General features: G+C 40.1%; 1 protein-coding gene across 1 annotated transcript; it reads left to right on the top strand.

Moving 5' to 3' along the window:
* Positions 1-419: 419 nt before the first annotated feature.
* LOC105391391 (MAU2 chromatid cohesion factor homolog) lies at positions 420-22,944 on the top strand. Its single transcript, XM_038106371.2, has 12 exons — positions 420-662; positions 846-1,025; positions 1,207-1,329; positions 1,459-1,587; positions 11,894-12,002; positions 12,579-12,746; positions 13,432-13,599; positions 13,990-14,099; positions 19,042-19,143; positions 19,727-19,830; positions 20,082-20,284; positions 20,638-22,944. Exons 1-12 carry the CDS (start codon positions 438-440, stop codon positions 20,817-20,819), a joined length of 1,803 nt encoding a protein of 600 aa, XP_037962299.1. The 5' UTR covers positions 420-437; the 3' UTR covers positions 20,820-22,944.
* The last annotated feature ends 207 nt before the right edge of the window (positions 22,945-23,151 follow it).

The following is a 23,151-nucleotide window of genomic DNA, read 5'->3' as shown; positions in this document are numbered from 1 at the left end:
TGACATGTCCCAAATTTAACATGCAGAGACTAGCTCTTGTGGCTGATATACGAGAAGCTTTGAATACAGAGGAGGAGAACGAGATCATGAACACTTCGGCTTCGGATGCCTTGGAAGAAACGGTTGAATCGGTTGATTCAAACTTGATGTCAATGCCTGATTTGCCTGCACAGATAATGACAGCTGACACCTGTCATCCTCGGAATGCTGTACCCCGCCGCGTTCAAGATATTTTAGCAAACCAAAAACTGTATAAGTGTTTATTTAATTTTATATCAACTACTGTTGAACAAATTTAATGTTGTTGTGTTTTTATCTGCAATTATTTTAGTTTAGTTTATTATTTTCTGTTTTTATTGTATGTTTGTATGCCTATGGACTTGTTTCCGGCGAATAAATGATTTAAAAAAAAACAAGCAAAAATCAGAAATGTCAAAATGGCGTCAACGCAGGACGCTTGGTATATTTCTTTACTTGGTTTAGCGGAACATTTCCGCACATCAAACCCTCCTGACATAAAAAGTTGTATCCAGTGTTTGCAAGCCGTATTAAATTTCAAACCGCCGCAAAGGGTTGAGGCCCGAACCCATTTACAGCTCGGCAATATCCTCTTGACACACACGAAAAACATCGACTTGGCGAGAACGCATTTAGAGAAGAGCGTAAGTATTTACCACTTGATTATTCATTCAGAGACCTTAATTACACATTAAAGTACCCTGCGGCGTTGTGTGATACTTTTAATTACTGTGTAAAAATGAAAATTTTGCCGCTGAACTTTGACTTGGAATGTAAACAAAGATGTTATTTGGTGGTATGTGGGTCATGATCTGTTGTGGTTGCAGTGGTTGATGTCCCAGAGTATCAACGGCTTCGATGATGTGAAGTTCGAGGCGGCCAGTGTCCTCGCGGAGTTGTTCGAGCAGCAAGGAGCCCCGACTCATTCCAAACCCATCCTGCGGAAAGCCATTGAACTCTCACAGCACAGTGTATACTGGCATTGCAGGCTTATATTCCAATTGGCGGTGAGTATTACGATGTTATGAGATCTTTATTATGTGTGAAATCCTTGTAACTTTCAGTTTGTATGAATTTATTTTCTTATTTCAAGTTTATTGAGAACCTCTGACTACCCTTTTAGGGATAACATTCTATGTTTTTGCCAGAACACAGAAAGGTAACTTATTATCATTTTATAAATTTCAGCAAATCCATGCAACAGAGAGAGAATATGAAGTGGCAAGCAGTCTCCTCGGCGTGGGCGTGGACTACGCTCAGATCTCCAATGCAGCATATACCAGAGTTCTATTCCTGCTCAGCAGGGTGATGGTAAGTCAAATATTTTAGTTCACACTATGATTTATAAGAGCATATGATTTATAATCACAATGCTGAGAAAAGACAGAACCAAAAACGATTTTTTTCTCAATTAATTAAATTGTTCTGGGTGTATTGCAGTTGCTGCTCATAGACAAGAAGATACAAGAAGTGGGTCCCCTGCTGAACCAGGCAGGACACTTGGTGGACACATGGACCGGCAGCCCACACCAGAAGGAGTACCTGAAAGTGTTCTTCCTAGTTCTACAGGTAAGGCCTCAAAAGTGTAATCAGTGTAGTGTAGTTTTGTACCTTGTAAATTCACAATCTGGTACATAATTTGTTTGGTGGTGTTTATAAATCTATTTGTACATATCTGTGTGGTATCTGCACAGTTTGCTCCACAAAAGCAAATAATTTTCTACAAACTTAATGTTGTCATTATGTGAAACTTGTGTGCAGTCAAACACTTTCCACATTAGAAAGTAGCTAAAATCTTTTAATTATCTATGACTTTATTATTTACGAACATAAAATTTTGGTCTTGTCAAGATCTGTCTTCCTCTGAAGTAAAGTATTCGTGTGATCATAATGCAATAACCTTGACATTGCAAAATGTAAATAAGCAAACTTACAATGGAAATGACCTGCTGTGATGTCTCAGTTTAGTAAATTATTCATTTGTGACTCAGAACTGAGAGTATTTACATTCTTGTTATTCCCATGAGATCTTAACAATAGGTCTATCAATAATTATACTCATGGTGCTGGGTTCATTTTAACATTTTAATGGAGACTATTTTAAACTTTTATCAAATAAATGTTCTATTATTAAAATTTTTTTTTTTTTTGTAGGCACTGTAACATGCAATCGGTCTTGAGTGACCATAAGCAGTTGTTTTGTGTGTTTTTATGGCGTTTTAGGCACTCCCTCCCATCGTTGGGTCGCCTTCTTATTCAATTGGTCCTAGACCGTCCCAAATGTGCTTTCTTTTCAACCTTCTTATTGGAATACAACTGGTGAGGTCAGTAGCCAGCTTGTTGGGGTGATCAGCAATCCTATCTCTGTAGGCTCTTGACAGGTTTTCCACTTCCGCTTTAACCGTGGGCATTTGTAAGTATTCATGGACCTCTTCAATTTTAGTGAACCATGGTGCGTGGGCTATGGTTTTTAGAACACTATTTTGGAACCGTTGCATTATTGTGATGTTGGAGGTTTTTGCTGATCCCCACAGTTGTATTCCATAGGTCCAGACAGGTTTTAATACAGCCTTGTAGATTAGCAGTTTATTGTTCACTGATAGTTTTGACTGTCTCCCAAGTAACCATGACAGTGACCGATACTTTTGGTTCAGCTCGTCTCTCTTCTTCTGAATGTGAGTTTTCCAGATCTGCTTCCTGTCCAAATGGAATCCGAGGTATTTTACGACCGTCTGATGCGGCAGAACTTCACCACCGAGTTTTACAGGAGGACAGTTGTCACGTCTTAGAGTGAAGGTGATGTGGTTGGATTTGGCTGCACTTGCCTTGATCTTCCATCTTTTCATCCAGTTATGGACCTGGTCAAGATGTCTTTGTACAGTTTTTGAGGCTGATACGGGGTCTTTGTCCGATGCCAGGATGGCAGTATCATCTGCAAATGTGGCAGTTAGAATATTTCCTGATTCTGGGACGTCAGAAGTATAAATTAGGTACAGTGATGGACCCAGTACTGACCCTTGTGGTACTCCAGCCTTTACCTCATGAAAAGATGACGTTCCCTCATTTATCTTCACATAAAAAATGCGATCTTCTATGTAGGATTTCAGCAGTTGGAACAAATTGTGAGGAAGCCATAATTTTAATGGGTGTCATTTAAACGATCGCCAATTAAATCCGTTTTGAATTTGCTAAATAATAGGTTTGAAGGCAAAATAGTAGATTTGCCAGCAAATTTTTGCCCCCAAACAATTTTAAATCAATTCAACAATTAATCACTTAAAATTGCCGGGATTTATGATCAAGTGGCAAGTTAACATTTATGTATATATTTTAATAGGTATGTCCACATAACTCGATGTTATGTTTAATATTTAAATGAAACAAAAAATTTAGTTTAAATCATCAATATTCTTAATTAAAAACAACATAAACAACCTTCTTCTAATTGTAACTTAAACCTTAATCTTCTTCTAATCAAAAGCAATCTTATTGTAATTAAAACTTAAACTTCCTCTTTTCATCATCATCAGCCAATAATCATCCACTGGTGGAGATAGATCCGCTCCCAAGGAGTGCCACAACATTCGGTCCTCTGCCTTCCTCATCCAACCACTATCGGCTATCCGCCTAAGATCGTCAGTCCAGCGGGCAGGAGGGCGTCCCACGCTCCGTTTGCCTGTTCGTGGTCTCGACTCGAGAACTCGTCTACCCCAACGGTTATCGGTTCTTCGGCAGATATGACCAGCCCACTGCCTCTTCAGCTTGCATATTTTGACAGCTAAGTATGTCGGTAACCTTGGTCCTCTGACGGATAATCTCATTTCTGATACGATCCATCAGAGAAACTCCAAGCATAGCTCTCTCCATAGCACCGTCTCCGCTAATTTGTAAACTCATGCATTAAATTGCTAACGAATTATAATGTTTTAATAACTGGACCAATCATAATGTAACTACTGCAATGCTGATAAAATATGAATTAAAAAGAAATCGCAACATGCGACCTAGAGTCAATATATTTGCTGGCAAATCTACTATTCTGCGGGCGCAGTTATTATTTGAGGAGCAAAAATAATATTCTGCATACAAAGTTTTTATTTATGTAATGAACTCAAATTTTTTGGCAATCCATCTATTATTTTAGATTTTTGTATTGATATTATTTGCTGATTCATACCAGAGGACACTTTTTATTTATTTGAGGACAAAAATATATTGTTGCGGTTGATCTATTAATTTGCTGATACAAGTTGATGACAAAAATAAACTTTGCTGGCAAGAAATATAGTTCCCAATTTTAATTTGTATAGGAGTCCAGCATGCCAGACCTTATCGAACGCTTGTTGCACATCAAGGAATACCCCTGAACAGTACTCTTTTCTTTCTAGGGTGTGCCTGATGTGATCGCATACTCTGTGTACCTGTTCAATTGTAGAGTGCTTCATTCTAAAGCCAAACTGGTGCTGTGGTATTATCCTGTTATCTTCGAGCCATCGGTTAAGTCGTCGACTGATGACTTTTTCGAATAATTTCGATAACAAGGGCAGAAGGCTGATTGGTCGATATGATGAGGTTTGATGGGGTGGTTTTCCAGCTTTCAGGATCATCGTTATTTGGGAGACTTTCCACTGGTTAGGAAAGTATCCAATCCTTAACATACTGTTAAAAAGTGTAGTCAGAAAGACAAGCACTTTTGTTGGGAGTTGCTGTAGGACTTCAGCAGTGATGAGGTCGTATCCTGGTGCCTTTTTCAGCTGTAGTTCTCTAATGATTCCCTTTAGCTCTCGAGGTGTGCAGCTTTTGATAGGTGGGCTTAGCTGTAGGTCACTTTGTAAGAATGATTTAACTTCCTCTTCAAAGGCATTGTCTGCAGTGTCTGTGTTAGGAGTGAATACATTTTTAAGGAAGGCTCCAAATGCTTCCACTCTTTCTTCATCAGTTTTGGCCCACATACCATCTGGGCGTTTCAGTGGGTACTCAATCAGCTGTGGTTTCTGTGAAGACTTTACAGTTTTCCACAGGGAGTGTTCATTGTTGGAAGTAGCATTTAATAACTCCAATCGCCTTTGCAGTGTGTCATTTTCAGCCTCAGCCAAGAACTTCTTCAACTCAGCAGCTGCTTTGTTCAGGGCCTTTTTGTCCTCTGGGTGTCTACTACTATGCCACTTTCTTCGCAGACGTCTCTTTTCCAAAATCATTTCTCTGGCTTCCAGTGGCAAATTATTTTTATTTGACATATTTCTACTGTCTGGACCTTCATAATCAGGTGTGCTCAGCCATGCTGCTTGTTGAATGAGGCTTGTTATATATTCTGTAGCACAGTCAATGTCGTCTTCCGATTTCAGAGGCAGTTTTAGGTCAACGTGATCCTGCAAGTATTTTTTGAAGCCAGGCCAGTCAGTCTTGTTGTTGTATAAGTACGGTTTTTTCGATCTTTCTATGACTGTAATGCTCATTGTAGTTATTACAGAGGTATGGTCAGATGTACTATCAAAGTTACTTTCAATTTTGTAGTAGTAGCTCTGCAGGCCTTTATATGTAAAGAAGTCCAGGAGGTCAGGTAATTTATTAGGGTCCGTTGGCCAGTACGTGGGTTGGTAGGTAGTCAGCACACGGAGTCCATTCTGGTCAAGGCTCTTCTTGAGTTCTCTTCCTCTGGTGACTGTGAGACGTGAGCCCCAGAATGTATTTTTGGCGTTCCAGTCTCCACCAACAATGTATCTTCCTCCCAGGGTACCAAAAAAGTTATTGAAGTCTGTAGCTGTTATTTTATGTTTAGGAGGACAATATATGGATGAAATAGCCAAGGCACCTTGCTTATCATACACTGCAACTGAAGTAGCTTGAATGTGGGGTGTGCGGTACTCAGGGAGCAGATTATGTTTAAGGTTAGTCCTGATTATGACAGCTGTCCCTGCATGTGATGTGTTGTCTGGATGGTATGTTGCGTAGACCATGTAACCCTTTACAGTAAATGCGCATCTATCTGTAAGGTGTGCTTCCGATATAAGTAGTACATCTAGTCTTTCCTCTATTAAGAGTGTTTCTACACTGTGTTTATTACTCAAAAGACCATTTACGTTCCATGTAGCTATCCTGAGAGACTCCATTTATGGTATAAGCTTTGTAACGAGTGTTGTGAGAAGCCCCATTAGAACTCCCATCTGATCAATGAGACGGTCGAGCTTGTCAGCTTGTTTTGAGAGGATTGTTTCTAGATTGGAGCAGTTTGTTGGGTTTTTGTTCCCTATTGTTGCATCGGCATAAGATCTATAATTTTCTCTAGGTGGGATATTTTCTGTTGTTGGGAAGTTAGTATTAATATCTTTACCAGTGATACTTGTCTTATTTGTCTCGGTTTCTTGCCTTTTCAGTTGAGGGCGGGACATCTTCCTCTTTTGGATTTCTAGGCGCACCTTGCATCCATGGTAGTTGGCTGGATGATCCCCCAGGCAGAGAGCGCACTTAGCAGGTGTAGTCCTATCCTTTTTTGGGCAATCGGTTGTGTTGTGGTCTTCTGCACATTTGACGCATCTATACGGACGCATGCAGTAATTGCGAGTATGCCCATATTGTTGACACCTTTTGCATTGAGCGATAGTGCTTGTACGTCTTGGATCCTCAATTTTAACACTGGTGTGGTAGATATATTTGAGCTTTTTTATTTCAGCATTTTTTGGGTGCGGTGCTAGATTTACAAACCAGGTGTATGTGGGAGTTTTTTCTGGGCCATATCTAGCGTTAATTATTTCGCCAACTATGGTGTTTCCTGTGCTTTCAACCTCCTCCCTAATTGCTTCCACTGGAGTAGAAGGGTGTAGGTCTTTTATGACAATTCTGTATGGTCGCTCATCCTTCCTTGTGAATGTATGTCCAATCAGACCCTTTTCCCGGGTAAGGCACATAAGTTTTTTGTATGAATCAATAGTATCACATCAAATCAAATCAAATCAAATATATTTATTTAACAAAAAACACAATTTACAAACAGAAATACACTGCGATCCTCACACTAGGCAAGCCTGTGACGTGAGGATCAGATTACGACATTGTAAATACGACTACTACGGTTTACAGTAATTTGTATTGGTAGGTACTAGTAAATATTAAATAACAATAATTTTGGTAAGTACTTAGGTAAAATCAAAAACATTTTGAACTGATCGGATACAAAATAAAATGAAAGCATGCATTTATGTTATCAACCAGATTAATAGTAATGTAACTTATAAAAAACATATCAATATAAATGAAATACATAAAATATAATTAAATATATATAATATCGCGGGACGATGGACAGTCAAGATTTGTTGGATAGTAAAGATTCAGTATCATCGTAGCTTAAACTCAAGAGCCATTTCGAGACATTGGTTTTTACTTCCATTGCCGTTTTATCACGAATATTTTCTATTTTTGTGACTTTATTGTAAATTAATAACTGAGGAAATGAGCCAAAACGTCGAGCAAACTCGGTATTAATTTTTGGAAGGGGAACTCGGTAAACTCTTTTCTTCGTTAGATCTGCAAACTGGTCCGATCCTGAAATGTATCTATGAGCTTTTAGTGTTGATTTAAGAATGTAAATTTTACGAACGGAGAGTATGTCTGCTTCACTATATAGTTTACGGGTACAGTACATTAAAGGTTTAAAAAGCATTGTTTTTATGACGGATCGTTGAGCTCGCTCTACCTGTATCATAGCAGTTTTAGCAGCGCCTCCCCAGCATAAGATACAGTAATCCAGGAGAGAATGGCAGATGGCAAAATAAAGCATCTTAAGGGTTTTTAAATCGGCCACTCTGCGTAATTTACGTAAAATATTTATTACTCTACGGACTCTTCCTGATAACTTAGCTATATGTTGCTTAAAGTTAAGATTTTCGTCAAGAAGTACGCCAAGATACCTGATGCAGTCTACGCGTGTTATCGGTTCGCAGTCACAGGATATGCCTCTGTTTATACAATTGTGGATTTTAATGTCCTGTGAGTGGTTTGGCGCTGAGGATTGGTTGATATGGAAGCATAGGTATCTTGTTTTACTAACATTAAGAGTCAGAAGGTTATTCTGTAACCACTTTGAAACCTGGTTCATGCCGCGCTCGGTACGAGAATAAGCTTCGTCCCAGCTCTTGTCATAGAAAAGGAGAACCGTATCGTCAGCGTAACAAATAATTTCAGAGTTAGGGGTGTCAACGCTATTATGGATGTCGTTCATATATATTAGGAAGAGCGTAGGACCCAATATGCTTCCTTGGGGAACGCCATAACGGACTGCCGCCTCCCTGCTAGTGTATTGGCTTACTCTTAAGCATTGCCGACGGTCTTTTAAATAACTTTCAAACCAGTCTAGAGTAGTTCCTCTTATACCCATACTAGACAGTTTATTTAAAAGAATGGGAATGGAGACTGAATCAAAGGCCTTTGCTAGGTCAATAAACACACCAATGCATTTGTTTTTATTGTCTAATAAGTTGGCAATTGTTGAAGTGAGGAGGGAGACTGCATCCTCGGTGGATTTACCCTGCCGGAAACCGAACTGTCTATCTGAGAGAAGATCATGAGATTCAAGATAGTTAACTAGCCGTGTGTTCATGATCTTCTCTAACATTTTTGCGAAGATATTCAGTAGTGAAATAGGTCGATAGTTTCCTGGCAGAGCCCTTGAGTCTTTACCTTTGTAAATTGGGCAAACGACAGCGGTCTTCCAGGCTATTGGAAATATACCAGTGGCTAGACTCATGTTAAATATTTCTACTAGTGGCAAAGTTATGACGTCTTTGATGCATTTTATTAAGGTGGTGTCAATGTCGTCTAATCCAGGTGCTTTACCTGACGTTAATCGCATTATAATTGATTCCACCTCTGCTGAGTCAGTAGGGTGTGCGAAAAAAGAGCCAGGCTGAGAGAGGGAGTCTGCGTGTATTTGTGAAGCTAAGTCTTCTTCGTTTGCGTTTAGTTTCAAGAGGATGTTATTTGCTAGATTTTGGCCTACATTAGCGAAGTATGAGTTACAAGAGTTAATTGCTGTGTTAGGATCGGAAGACTCGAAGGACAGTAGTTGTGTTGATTCCTGTTTTTGTGCCTTTAAATTACATATTGATTTGATTGTGTCCCAAAGCTTTTTTGAGTTGCCCATACTGATACTAAGTTGGCTTTGCTCGTATTGTCTTTTGAGCGTGTGTAACAGGTCATTACAGAAGTTCCTGTATCTTTTATATACGACTTCTTGAATGTCGTCTTTGGGATTTTTTCTGCATTTTTGGTGTAGTTTATCGCGATGCCTAATACATCGCATTAAACCTGGTGTGATCCAAGGTTTCATATTGAAATTAGATCTACTTAGTTTCTTTTCGTAAGTGTGCTTCTCGATTATCGATGATAACCTATCAGTAAAAACAGTAACAACCTTATTAACATCAGAATCACATAGAATTTCGGACAAACTAACCTCGGACAATTCTTTCTTTCCTGGGACATGAGATTCTTAGTTGGTTCTTGGTGACAATTTTGAATGTATATTGACTTTTCTGCAGTGTTTTGTCAATAACTTCACATAGCTTTGCAATATCATTGATTCCATAGAGCACAATAGGGGGTGGTTTACTTACTTGCGTTTTTTGGGTTCCATTATTTATTGGTTCTTCATCAACTTGAAGTCCTGCATATTGGTTTCGGACAGGTGTATCAGATTCTGGAGAGCCACTTACTCGCTTTCTTTTGTAACGGTTCACATCACGTCGTAGAATTGGGACAGTTTGCCAATCATTTTCAGTATTGACAATTTGGTTTTCTGGGTCTAAGTTAATTTTCTTAACTTCATTTGAGGATAATGGTAAATTTGGCTGCTTATAGGCTGCATTGGTTTGACCTGTTTTTGGTTGGGCACTAGTTGAGGGAGTGTTTCTGCCAGATGCCTTGGTAGGATCTTCTAGCAGATTCTTTTTTTTGGGAGAATGTAACATTTTACTGTGACAACACCGAAAAAATTATAAATGTCACTGTCATTGTCAATGTCAGTTTGGTAACTTGGGGTAGTTGGAGAAAACTTTGAATGTGAAATGTCAGAGGTGGGTTTTAAAGCACTAAATCTGTTAAATCCTAGTGTTTCATGAAGAGATAACACTGTCACTAGGTTTCCAGGTAGTTAGTAGCACTTTAGCACTGTTTATTTGCACAATTTCACTGTTTTAGAACACAAATTTGAATTTATTTTTGGGAGCAGTTTTGTACGTAAAGACACTTTGACAGCCAAAAAAAAAAAAAAAAATTTATTAAAATAGTGAAACAAAAGAAAGGTTAAAATAGTTTAATGTACCTTTTAGTTTATACCTACTTATACTTACCTTCACCAAGATTCAACCTACTTATTTCTTATATTCCTACTAACTATAAAATACGTTTTGTCGTTACACAAATATAACAGTTCAAATTAAATTAGGAGTTTATTACGTTTCTTGATGTTGTATTTGAGTCAAAAGTTTTGTTTTTTTGGGAGTTTGTTTGTTATTCTAGGAGGATATCTGTTGCTTTATGTGGCTCTCTAGTGTAGAACCTTTGTACATGTCCCGTTATTTTCTTATTATTTATTTCCCTTTTTCTATATATGTACAGTGAAACCTGGATAAGTAAGATTTCAATGGACCAACATTTTTGCCCCACTTATAGAGGCATTCCACTAAGACAGTGTCTCAGATATCCAGGTTTTAATAATATAAATTTCATTTACAGAGGGTCTCATACTAGATGCGATTACACAAACGGGAATATTACATGTAGTCCCAGTTATAGAGGTTATGAATGTATGTATCTCAGTTACAGAGGTAAATTTATTTACAAGAGTTCATTAAAACATAGTTATTGTCTCTGCTATAGAGGTAAATCATAGAATAACAAGTACAAGAAGTATAATAACAAGTGCTAGTCTCGTTATTCTATGAGGTAAATACACTAGCTTTCTCAATTATAAAGGTAACATTACCATTCAAATACAGTGAAACCTGGTTAAGTGGGACCTGGATAAGTGAGAAACCTCCACAGCTGGAACTCATGCTGAGGTCCCAACACTTTCGCACTGAATTACCTCTGTTAGTGGGACGAGGTAAGCCTCTATAACTGGGATTTGTTCTTTCGATTTATCATCATAGTTACCTCTATAACTGAGACAGCGAGTAAATTTTATATGCATAAACCTCTGTAACCGAGATTATATTTTTTGTTTTACTCATTCTTATTCTACCCACAAATTCCACATGTAATTCCAAGTACGTAAGTGCAAATTTTGAGCTTCAGTTCAGTTCAATGTATTTATTAATCAATTAACTTCAGTTTTAGTTTCGCTTTACTCTCGAATACAGAAGTATGAAAAATGCAAAAACGAAAGCTACAATCGTTATCATTACCTACGTGAAAAACTGAAGTTAATATCCGTTTATGAAAGTGGGAAGACACGCGAAGAAGGTTGTGCTGAATTTTAATTAATTAAAAAATATATATTAAATATAATTTTATTTCATGATCGCACCTGTATAACTGAAATAACCTGTATTCTCACCTCTATTAATGGAACCCTCTGTAAATAAGACAGATATTTATTTATACCTGTATATCTGAGACACTGGGTAAGTGGAATACCTCTATAAGTGAAACGATATTGCAGGACCCTTGAAGTCTCACGTAACCAGGTTTCACTGTATATCATAAGAATCCCATTTAAAGAGGTTTGCTTTGTCTCACTAACAGAGGTAATCATGTGCTTAAGTGCTGGGACCTCAGCACAAGACCCAGATATAGAGGTTTCCCACTTATCCAGGTCCTACTTATCCAGGTTTCACTGTATTTTGTATAATATACTATGTATTTACTTTATCATCAGGTATGCCACTACCTGATGGCGGGGCAGGTGAAGAGCGTGAAGTCGTGTCTGAAGCAGCTGCAGCAGAGCATACAGACCATCATGGCGCCCACCTGGCCCGACGACGACGGTGAGACACTATTACTTTATATTATTTGTAAGGGAGTTAGTTCCTGGCTCACTCAAATGAAAAAAAATTGCGAATTGTGCGTATTGACATAAATCCCTTCCTATGTTGGGATGATTAGTGGTGGTCCACTACGAGTTGTTGGGTTCACACATTGTCACTATCAGGCGCTTGCCCAACTAAACTAGAAGTGCTCTATGTATTTTCCAAGCTTATTCATTAGTCATTACTGACAGCCTTATATGTTTATGTTATAGATAAACTTCGGAAACACATGCATGATTTGTATTTGTTTGTTTATTTTGCCATAAATTACATGTACAGTAAAGATGTTAAAATTATTCTATTTACCTACAGTAAAACTATAAAGTCCTGAAAACGGAAGTGGATTCTAACTAATTGTTACAGAGCGTATTAAAAAGTCTTTGCAAAATCGCTCTCTTTAATGTCAGGACTTTTTAGTTGGACTGTATTTTCATATCGATTTACCCGATAGCCTCAAATCGCAACCATCAAGTCAACTCCCCACCACTCCCTCACCTTCTTGTCTCCTAAGCAACTACAACTAAACTTTTTCAGCGGTGTGCGGCGGCGGGTCCGGCGGCGAGTCGTTCGTGTGGCTGTCCCGCCAGCAGGTGTATGTGCTGGTGTACCTGGTCACCGTCATGCACTCCGCGCAGGCCGGCTACATGGACAAGGCGCACAAGTACACTGAGAAGGCGCTCGCGCAGATCGATAAGCTTACTTGTGAGTGTTGAAGATGGGTTTAATTATCTATTTATTTAATCATTTATTGCACAAATATTATTATAAACATAAGTGTATAAAGGGTGGATGCATTAAGCTATAAGCATTTGCTATAGTTTATTTAATATGATAAAAAAATGCGATATACAATAATTTGCTGATAGCTTGTGAGATGAATATAGGGCATGTTTACTAAAACTACATGTTGTAGCTATTCACGTTCTGCTGTTAGTTGAAAACGTATTTAAAATAGGTAAAGTTTTGGAATAGCGGAAACTACTGCAAACCCTTCCCATCTTTGATCCTACTAATAAAATAAATGCGAAAGTTTGTGACTATGTGTGTATGTATGTATGTATGTGTGTACTTCTTCACGTCAAAATGGCTGAACCAATTTTGTTAAAATTTGGTATGGAGTAAGCTGAAACCCTGGATTAACACATAGGCTACTTTTTATTCTGGTATTCCCACGAGAAAACTTTTAAGTTGAAGCGAAGCTCGTGGGAACAGCTAGTTACTCATAAAACCATTGCTAATATTGTTTTTTTTTCATCTTTATTTATTTGAGGACTTGTCACTGAGTGATGATGTCAGTCCCATAATACCCTTAAATACTACATAACACAAACATTTTATTTAACTACCTACTTAAACTAAATTGCTAATATTGATGATTGGTCCGCAGCGTCGGGCTGCTCGACGGGCGGCGGCAGCGTGCAGCAGGCGCTGGCGTGGCGCCTGCGCATGACGCTGGTGGAGCACGCGGCGCTGTGCCGCCTCGTGGCCGGCGGCAAGGCGCAGGCGCTCGCCGAGATAGCCCGCGCCGCGCACCTGCTCTCTGTCGCGCCCACACGTGAGTACACGAGAGCGAGGGAGACAGATAGTGTTGCGTGAGTTGCCGCACCATGGAGATAGCACGCACCGCGCACGTGCTCTCACATAGACCCAACTGGCGCAAACATTTTGGATCAAACACACATAGGTGGATGGTAAATAAATCATAAAATATTCTATTGATACGTAGTGTAGACTGTGTAGAGCTAGGGACGCTTTTTTAATACTCGTTGCGTACCTGATGCTCAAAATGCTCCGAGCTAAAAAGTCAGTGATTAACAAAGTTTCTATGGAGAAGCAAAATAAGATATACTTTACAAAAATGTGCACAATGGTACCTTTCAACCAAATAATTTATATAAAATAATGTTTGATCACCCTGTATAACTAATCCACCTGTACATTTCAGCTGCATCAGCGGCGGCGCACACACCCCAACTCCACTGCCTGCTGGGGCTGTACGCCATGTGCATGAACTGCATGGAGGCCGCCGAGGCGCAGTTCCTGCACGCCATACAGGTAACGACACTGATACTGATGGTCTAGCAAAGATTTTAATATGCTGCAAATAGAACGAAAATAGTTACATTTTCTCGCATACAGTGGCGCCTCTAGCGGATACTATCTTGAAACTGTTATATTAATAGGTTTCGGGTAGACATAAGTTAGCGCGGGCTGCGTCCCGCGCCCCAGTCCTCAGTCGAATAAATGCTTGTTCATATACCGGTTGTCTCATTTATAACAGTGGCGAACGAGTAAATCAGAAAACGCGTGCAAATAAAAAAAAGAAATGGCTAAATTCTCGGTCGGGTCGTTAACGCTATTCAATCACGAGCAGCAGGATTGGACATTATATAAAGATCGTCTAGAACAATGGTTCTTAGCCAACGATATCGGGACAGGAGACGATAAAGCCGGTAGCAAGCGTCGCGCCATTTTGTTAAGCAGTTTAGCCGAACCAACGTACAAATTAATTCGGGACCTAGCTTTACCTAAATCTGTCGGTACCCTTAGTTACAATAATGTGTTGGAGTTACTCGATGGACATTTTGAAACTAAAAAGTGCGGGTTTGCCGAAAGATGTAAGTTCTACGGTGCCACGCAGGCTCGCGGCGAAAGTCTAGCAGACTGGGCGGCGCGGGTGCGAGGCTTGGCGTTACACTGCGATTTTGGCGCATCGACTCTGGAGGAGGCTCTTCGAGACCGTTTCGTGCTGGGCATGCAGTCCGGCCCCGAGCGGGACCTACTCTTCACCAAGGCCATGGAAGACCTGACGCTGAGCAAGGCGTTGGAGCTGGCGGATGGAGTGCGTGCGGCGCGCGCCGGGTCGCAGCAGGAGGCGCCGGGCCAGGCGGAGCTCGCCACGGCCCAGGTGCTCAAGGTGGCCGCCGCGGCGCGCCCGCAGACCGCGCGCCCGCCCGCGGCCGCCTCCCCGGCAGCACGAGCGGACCCGGCTGGATGTCCAGCTTGTGGCTACGATGGCCACGACGTGTCCAGGTGCAAGTTTACTCGGTACAGGTGCAAGAAATGCGGCGTGAAAGGTCACCTTCGAAGAATGTGTCCGGGAAAAGGCTCGTCGCGTCATCACTTCATTGAGTGTGGTGCCGACGGGGACGGTTACGATGTTGATGGTAAGCGCATAATTTATAATATTCGTACGCAGCATGGTGAACCAATGAAAGAGACCATTCTAGTAAATAATGTCAGGTTGAATTTCGAAATAGATACCGGATCGGCAGTTACCGTTATTTCGGAGGAAATATTTAATAAATATTTTTCTACCTTAAAATTAAATCCGAGTAAATTAGTTTTACAAAGTTATAATAATTCAATAATACACACGTTAGGCTACGTCTCGTTAAGTTTCAGTTACTATAATCAAAGTCGAAACTTAGATGTTTATGTAGTGCGTGATGGAGGCCCGCCGTTATTAGGGAGGGATTTCTTATTGAAATTTAAATTACAAATATCACCATTGAACTTATGTTCGGACGTATTGGACCAGTTCGCACAGAGGTACCCTAATTTATTTTCGGATAAGTTAGGTTGTTTTAACGGTGGGACAGTGAACCTCGACCTTAAACCAGATTCTAAACCGATCTTTAGGAAAGCGAGGCCGCTCCCCTTTGCTATTCGCGAAAAGGTAGAACACGAAATAGACAGGTTAGTGGAATTGGGCATCTTGGTACCCGTGCAATACTCCGATTACGCAAGCCCCATTGTACCCGTTATTCGCGAAGATAAGAAGTTGCGTCTGTGTGTAGATTACTCGACAACAATCAATAAACAACTTTTTATTGACAAATACCCATTGCCGAGGGTCGATGAACTTTTCGCAAAACTTCATGGCGGTCAACAGTTCTCGAAACTAGATTTGTCTAGGGCGTACAATCAATTTTGTCTCAGTGACAGTTCCCAAGATCTTACGTGTATAAATACACACAAAGGCCTGTATAAATTCACAAGATTAGTGTTTGGGCTATCGTCGGCCCCGGCCGTGTTCCAGAGAGCGATGGAGTCGCTGCTATCCGGGCTCGACGGCGTGCTATTATTCTTGGACGATATCTGTGTCACCGGCAAGGATAAAAAAGAGCATAGTGAAAGGTTAAACCAAGTGTTTGATAGATTAGAAAAGGCCGGCCTTGTTTTACAAAAACAAAAATGTTTATTATATCAGGACTCAATTTCATACTTGGGATTTGTAATTGATCGTAACGGAATTCATAAGTCGCCGGAAAAGGTTAAGGCTATTTTGAATGCGAAGACACCCACTAATGTATCGGAGCTAAAGTCATTTTTGGGGATGATAAATTATTATAGGTCGTTCATTAAAAATGCGTCATCTATTATGAGCCCGTTACATAAATTACTACAAAAAGGTAGTATGTGGCAATGGTGCCCTGAACATGAGTCGGCAATTACAAATATAAAAACAATATTGGCATCGGATAACACCTTAGCACATTTTAATCCAAATGCCAAAATAATATTAACCGTAGATGCATCTCCTTACGGGCTAGGGGCGATATTATCGCAAGAGGAAAATGGTGTGGAAAAACCAGTTTCGTTTATGTCACGGTCATTGTCACCCGCTGAAAAACGTTACAGCCAAATCCAAAAAGAAGCAGCGGCCATAGTGTATGGAGTAAAAAAATTCCACCAATACCTATTTGGTCGTTCTGATCCGTTTATATTGCGCACGGATCATAAGCCTTTGCTATCAATATTTAACCCTAGCAAAGGAATTCCAGAAATATCGGCTAACAGGCTCCAACGTTATGCAATTTTCCTCTCCGCGTATAATTACAAGATAGAATATGTTTCGAGCGCTAATAATGCAGCTGATTTCCTAAGCAGATCTGTAGCCGAGAGTAGTTGCGCACCGCGCGCGGCCGCTAGCTCATGCGATAGTGTTGATGAATTATCGTATGTAAATTTCATTTATAATGGTCACACGCTCTTATCGCAAAAAGAGGTAAAAGAAGCGACACACAATGACACGGTCCTTAAGTCAGTTGTGAAGTATTGTTTGACCGGATGGCCCAGAAAAATTACTGATAAGGATATTAAACCTTATTTTATGTGCCGAAATGAATTATCATTAGAAGAAGATTGTTTGATACGAGGGTCAAAATTGATCATACCAGAATGTTTACGTAAAAATGTTTTGGTCGAGTTACACAGTGGTCATTTAGGTATTAGTAAGGTGAAGTCTGAAGCGCGCGATAGATTCTGGTGGCCGGGCATGTCGAGCGACATTGAACGTTATGTGTCGTCATGCGACGTGTGCGCCACGCTGCGGCCCGCGCCCCCGCGCGTCCCGCTCGCCCCGTGGCCGCACCCGCCCGCTCCGTGGCATCGAGTTCATTTAGACTTCCTTGGCCCGATCAATAATAAAACATATCTAGTGATTGTCGATGCCTACTCTAAATGGGTAGAATGTTACGATGTGTCTACAGGGTATGGATCTAGGATAGTCATAGAAAAGTTATGTGACGTCATGGCTAGGTTTGGCCTTTTTCACACAATATTAACAGATAACGGCACATCGTTTTGTTCGACAGAGTTTAAATCATTTTGTGATAGTAACGGAATTAAACACATAACTTCACCGCCATACAACCCGCAAAGCAACGGTCAAGCGGAAAGTTATGTAAAAATAATAAAAAAGGCTATCAAATCGATAATGTTGTCAGGGTCAAATTTGCGAGACTTAAACATTAAATTATGCGAATTTTTATTAAAATATCGCAATTCGAAGCATTTTACAACAGAAAGGTCTCCTTCAGAAGTACTTTTTGGTCACAGATTGCGTAGCAGATTAGATTTGCTGTGCCCTAGCGGGGCGCAGGCGCAGGCCGCCCCCGCCCCCGCCCCCGCCCCCGCCCCCGCCCCCGCCGACACCACACTCGGTGAAACAGTAACACGGAACCAGTCCTTACAGTGTAAACATTATACAGGAAACAGAAAAGTTTCCTTCGTCAGTGGAGAAGTAGTGTTGGTGAAAGTGTTTAAAAATCAAAAATGTGAGTGGGCTAAGGCCGTCATTTTAGAAAAACTCGGTTCTAATGTCTATTCTATTCAATTGTTAAACTCACAGACTGTTTTGAAGAAACATGCTAATCAAATGTTGAAATTTAAAGGGGAGGAGGATGTATCAGTTATACCTAACGAGTCAGAAAAAGTTTGCGAATCTGAACTAGTGTTACCTCCTGTAATGTTGTCTAGTGTTAGCGCACCTGTGTCACCCGAACCTGAGGTACAGGCGGCACAAACCGACGACGTCAGCGCGCCTTCAGCCACGACTTCCGTCTCTGACTCTGAACCTCAGGTTTTGGAAAAACGCAAGCGTAAAGTTGTTAATTATAAAAGTTATTTTTAAATCATACTAGCGGATGCCTGCGAGCTACGCTTTGCTTTTAAGTGTGTAAACGTATTTTGTGCCTATTGATTTAAATTGTTTTCAATAATAATTGTCAGGTTTCTTATGCAACTGCTTGCGCCTTATCTTATCAATGGCATTCAAATATTGGCGGAGGTATGTTATATTAATAGGTTTCGGGTAGACATAAGTTAGCGCGGGCTGCGTCCCGCGCCCCAGTCCTCAGTCGAATAAATGCTTGTTCATATACCGGTTGTCTCATTTATAACAGAAACATTTTACAGAAACTGTATGATGTATGTTGTACGTCTAGTATGAGTTTGATAATGTATGCATGGTAGTTCAAAGTCGCAGCAGTATCATGAAAGACTTACCATTAAATATTTAGTATTAAGACTTTTGACAAGTAATTGTAAAATTTTACGTCGAAAAAATTAACGATTTCATTACATTTCAGAAGGTTTTATATTTTTAAAAAATATCTCTTGATGCACAAAACACGGCAAACAAACGGCTTTTAAACCCAAGAACTCTTATGTCTTAATCCTTCAATTAACAATGACTATGTTGTAATTTCAGATGTCCCAGGAGCGCGACCTGTGGATGTTCGCGAAGCTGAACCTCGCCATCGTGTACCTGCGCGGCCGCCGCGACGCCGACCTCGCCGTGCTCATGGAACAGGTACTGCTTTATCATCATCATCATCAGTGTAGCATAGTCATAATTGTTATCGTCTGATAGAGTCACAGATTCCCCAAGTGTACATACTGCGCGTGTCAAAAACTAGTCAAAAGGTTGAAATTTTTTCGGTCCAGCTGACATTTTCAGTTCAAAAATCGGCACGCGTGGTTTCCATAGCAATGTGTGCATTTGTGGTGTCTAGTATAATACACGTCTGTGGACAGAGTGGTCCTTAAGTGTTGGTGACGAACATTAGAGGTGGCCCAGATTGGGTGTGGAAGATAAAAGGTGAGGCCTCCTTTGCGTACCAGTATGACAACAATAATGTAGACTACTGTAAAATCCTAACTAATATTATAAATGCGAAAGTAACTGTGTATGTCTGTCTGTTACTCTTTCACGCCAAAACTACTGAACGGATTTGAATGAAATTTGGTATACATACGGTCTAGACTCTGGGAAAGAACATAGGCTACTTTTTATCCCGGAATTCCCACGGGAAAACTTTTTAGGGCGAAGCGAAGCGCGCGGGAACAGCTATTACATATAAATAAAACTCCAGTAACTTATGTATGTATTGCAGGTGCGTCCAGAAGCGCTCCCTGCCTACGCGCACGGGCTGCGCGCCGCGTCGTACTACGTGCTGGGGCTGCAGGCCTTCTTCCAGGCCAGATACAACGAGGCCAAGTAAGTTCACTAAACTTCTTATGACCATTATGTGATTAAATATATACAGGCTGTCCTATCGGACCCATTATTCTACAATTTACAAAGGGCTTTAGAGGATTGGTAGCGCGCAAGTGCGCAAATCATTACCATGCCTTGACAATGATGCTAGATCCCAACGCCAGCATCGTCAGTCAACAAACACTTAATACTTTCTACTTTGTTCCATATTTCTATACCTTATTATTATTTTACCCATTCCCCTCCCGCAGACGGTATCTCCGAGAAACACTCAAGATGGCGAACGCCGAGGACCTGAACCGGCTCACGTCCTGCTCGCTGGTGCTGCTCGGGCACATCTTCCTGTCCATCAACAACTCGCGCGAGAGCATGAACATGGTGACGCCGGCCATGCAGCTCGCCAGCAAGATCCCCGACGTGCACGTGCAGCTGTGGGCCAGCGCCATCTTGAAAGGTATTTAACATTTACCAGAGTATTGGAAGCTACAAGCATACAAAAACTGCCTGATAGGCCTAAGAAGGCTGATGATGTTTATGATTTACCTAAGTTATGACGATTTTTTCCCAGCCACAAGAGGCCCCAATAAATTCAAAGTAAGTAATGGTCAGCTGGTGTGAACTGTATACTCCAATCTGAAAATTAGCCTTCAAACCATGTACTTGGAAAGGATTACTTCGCATCCTGAATCAGGAACCATCTTTGCTATTAACAAAAAGTGAGATGTGATTAAGTCCTCGAGTCCTAATTCCTTTATTACAAAACATTTAAACTTAATATAATATGTATTCACCAATTTTTACTTCCAGACTTATACCGGCTGGCGGGCGACACGGAGCGAGAGAACGAGGCGTACCAGATGCACTGCAACTTCTCGCAAGCCCTGCTCCGGGACCACTTCAGCGCGACCCAGATGCCGCAACACGCGCTCATCCAGTGGACCGCCGGCGCGCCGCCCGCGCTGCCCGCGCCGCCGCCCGCCAACACCTAGTGATAGTGCAGTGACGGACAGTGATAGTGTGATTGTTGTAGTGGATAGTGAGAAGATGGTTAATGTGTCTGGGCCGTTGGTGTACAGATTAGCGATCTGAAAGTCTTGACGGTGGATTTTGTTTCGCTCGGGAAAATGCAGCCTGTATAATTAGTACAAGTGCTATACCTCTACCACGTCATGGCTGGTCTTGCTATGAAAAGCTGTATGTTCTGCCATCAGTTCTGATAGTAGATGGGAAGCATTGACAAACTGGTGAAGAGAAGTACCAATTTTCGGTCTACCATGTTCCTACAAAAATCCATGTGAGTTTCTAAATCATACTCAGAACTCCACCAGTGTAAAAGTACAACACCAGTGATGGCGGCCTAAAGCAATCAAAGACATTCTCAGATGGACTGGAAATTCCACAGTGACTTAAATACTGAGATTTACATTAGTTCTAGTACTATGTGTAATATTTATGTTCTCTAGTAAACAATACTTCGGTAATGAACAATCAATGTTAAATCTAATACTTTTACGAAATATATTGTTTACAAGTGAACACATAGCCTTATTTTACTGGGTAAGGTTGATATGTATGAGTCGGTTCTGAGTGCAGACCTGCTATTGTGTAAATTGTATGTATGTTTGTTATGATGGGAGCAATGTTCGTATGCTTTCCGTTACTGTCAGTAGCAATATTATAGTGTATTTTGAAATGCAAGACTGATGCTTATGATATCTAAAAATTATAGCAAAAAAAGGAAGGCGTATCAAAACATCAAATCAGTTTGCATTTCAATTTACAAAAATACTTAGTGTTTAAATACCGGATAGGGCTGATGGGGGTTTACTTAGCAATATCAATTGTAAATGACTTTCAGTGAAGCCTCCTATTCTATATTCTATATTCACGATGCTGGCGATGAAATATTGGATCTTCGCGAATTTGAACTTTTGACTGGTTGTCATAAGGGTGACAATAAAATCATATCAGACAGTGAGAGGGAAATACAAATTGATTTAACTAAAATGAATTATAAAGTGAGTGTATACATGGCAACTTTTATGTTTGTAATGAAACATGATGAAAATGAAATTGGTTTTCATTGACATTGATTTGTTGTGCAACACCATTGAGAAGTTTTTCCTAATCAGAAACTGGGCCAAAAGTGTTAAATTGTCATACATAACTTACAAAAATTTACCGATCTCAGTATAAGTTAGCGCCTGTTTGACAATACAGTTATATCATAATAGTGAAATCGTTTGCAGTGCGCGTGTATTTGAAAATAATGGTATCTCATGCTGTCCTAAAAGTCCTTATGACTGCGGTTAGAAAGATGAAACTTTGGCAGCTCTGTGGTATATTATGGCGCTAGTTATATTTATGTATTATAGTTGGTGATTGATGAACCAAGTTATTCTACCGAAAAAAATAGTTTTGGAGCACTTCTGCGATAACTACGACTATCTTGTTGCATTCAACAGCTTGCTTGTCAAGTTAGAATAACCCTCGTGGGAATTCAAGAAATTGTAGTTAATTTTGCGTTGCGTTCCTCATTATTATAGTAACTGAGGTTAAACTAGGACTAGATGCGGGATATGGGAATTTCTAATGAATAGAAATAGATGTGCAGGTTGTAGGCGGACCGAGATCGAGCATAATACCATGTCTTCTTGTGCACAACTGAATATTATTCACTATGATAACTTCACATTTTACATGGACTGATAAATATTGTATATAAATGTGTCAGATATTGATATTGAACTTGTGTAATGAACAAAATTGTCTCATATTTATTATTATTATTTTTTACTATTATTTCCTTTGTCAGTTGTTAGTTGGTTGTTGACGATTTGCTATAGGCATCACAGTTAATGTTGCTATTCATTGAATGTACTTTTCTTGTTTCGGACATAAATGGTGGTATTAATGTGGTCTCAATTCTCGTGCTCATTATCAGTAAACCACCGAGTGAGCTCAGGAATTATTCCACATCTCTCGCCCCCTTCTATATTTTCTTTTAGGAAAAGTAGTTTGGCAGGTTTATTATATTTCATCAAGACATTTATGCTCAGTTGTATGAAATAAGTCAGCTTGCTGTAACCTTATGCTTACAAACTGAAAAACTGATATTTTTTTCAGATTTTATGTATAATAGAGCGATAGTAAAACAGAAGAAACCTTACCATTAATAACACTACTTATATCCATATATCGGAAATGATTAGCAAAAGCTTTCTGTTGATTTAAAGGTCGGGTGACACACTTAACTTAAACTAAGCAAATCTTAGCCCCCTTATTCATAGAAAAGTTACAATACGTTTTAACTAATAAACT

This window comes from Plutella xylostella, chromosome 19 (genome assembly GCF_932276165.1).
Source record: "Plutella xylostella chromosome 19, ilPluXylo3.1, whole genome shotgun sequence".
Taxonomy (NCBI): Eukaryota; Metazoa; Arthropoda; class Insecta; order Lepidoptera; family Plutellidae; genus Plutella; species Plutella xylostella.
This window is presented reverse-complemented; position numbering and strand designations above follow the sequence as displayed.

Bases quoted from the DNA above. Each gene is read 5' to 3' on its own strand.
- LOC105391391 (XM_038106371.2), top strand. From the start codon at position 438: ATGGCGTCAACGCAGGACGCTTGGTATATTTCTTTACTTGGTTTAGCG. The intron at 12,747-13,431 runs GTGAGTGTTGAA...ATTGGTCCGCAG, and splicing joins GCAGATCGATAAGCTTACTT to CGTCGGGCTGCTCGACGGGC. The intron at 19,831-20,081 runs GTAAGTTCACTA...CCCCTCCCGCAG, and splicing joins GCCAGATACAACGAGGCCAA to ACGGTATCTCCGAGAAACAC.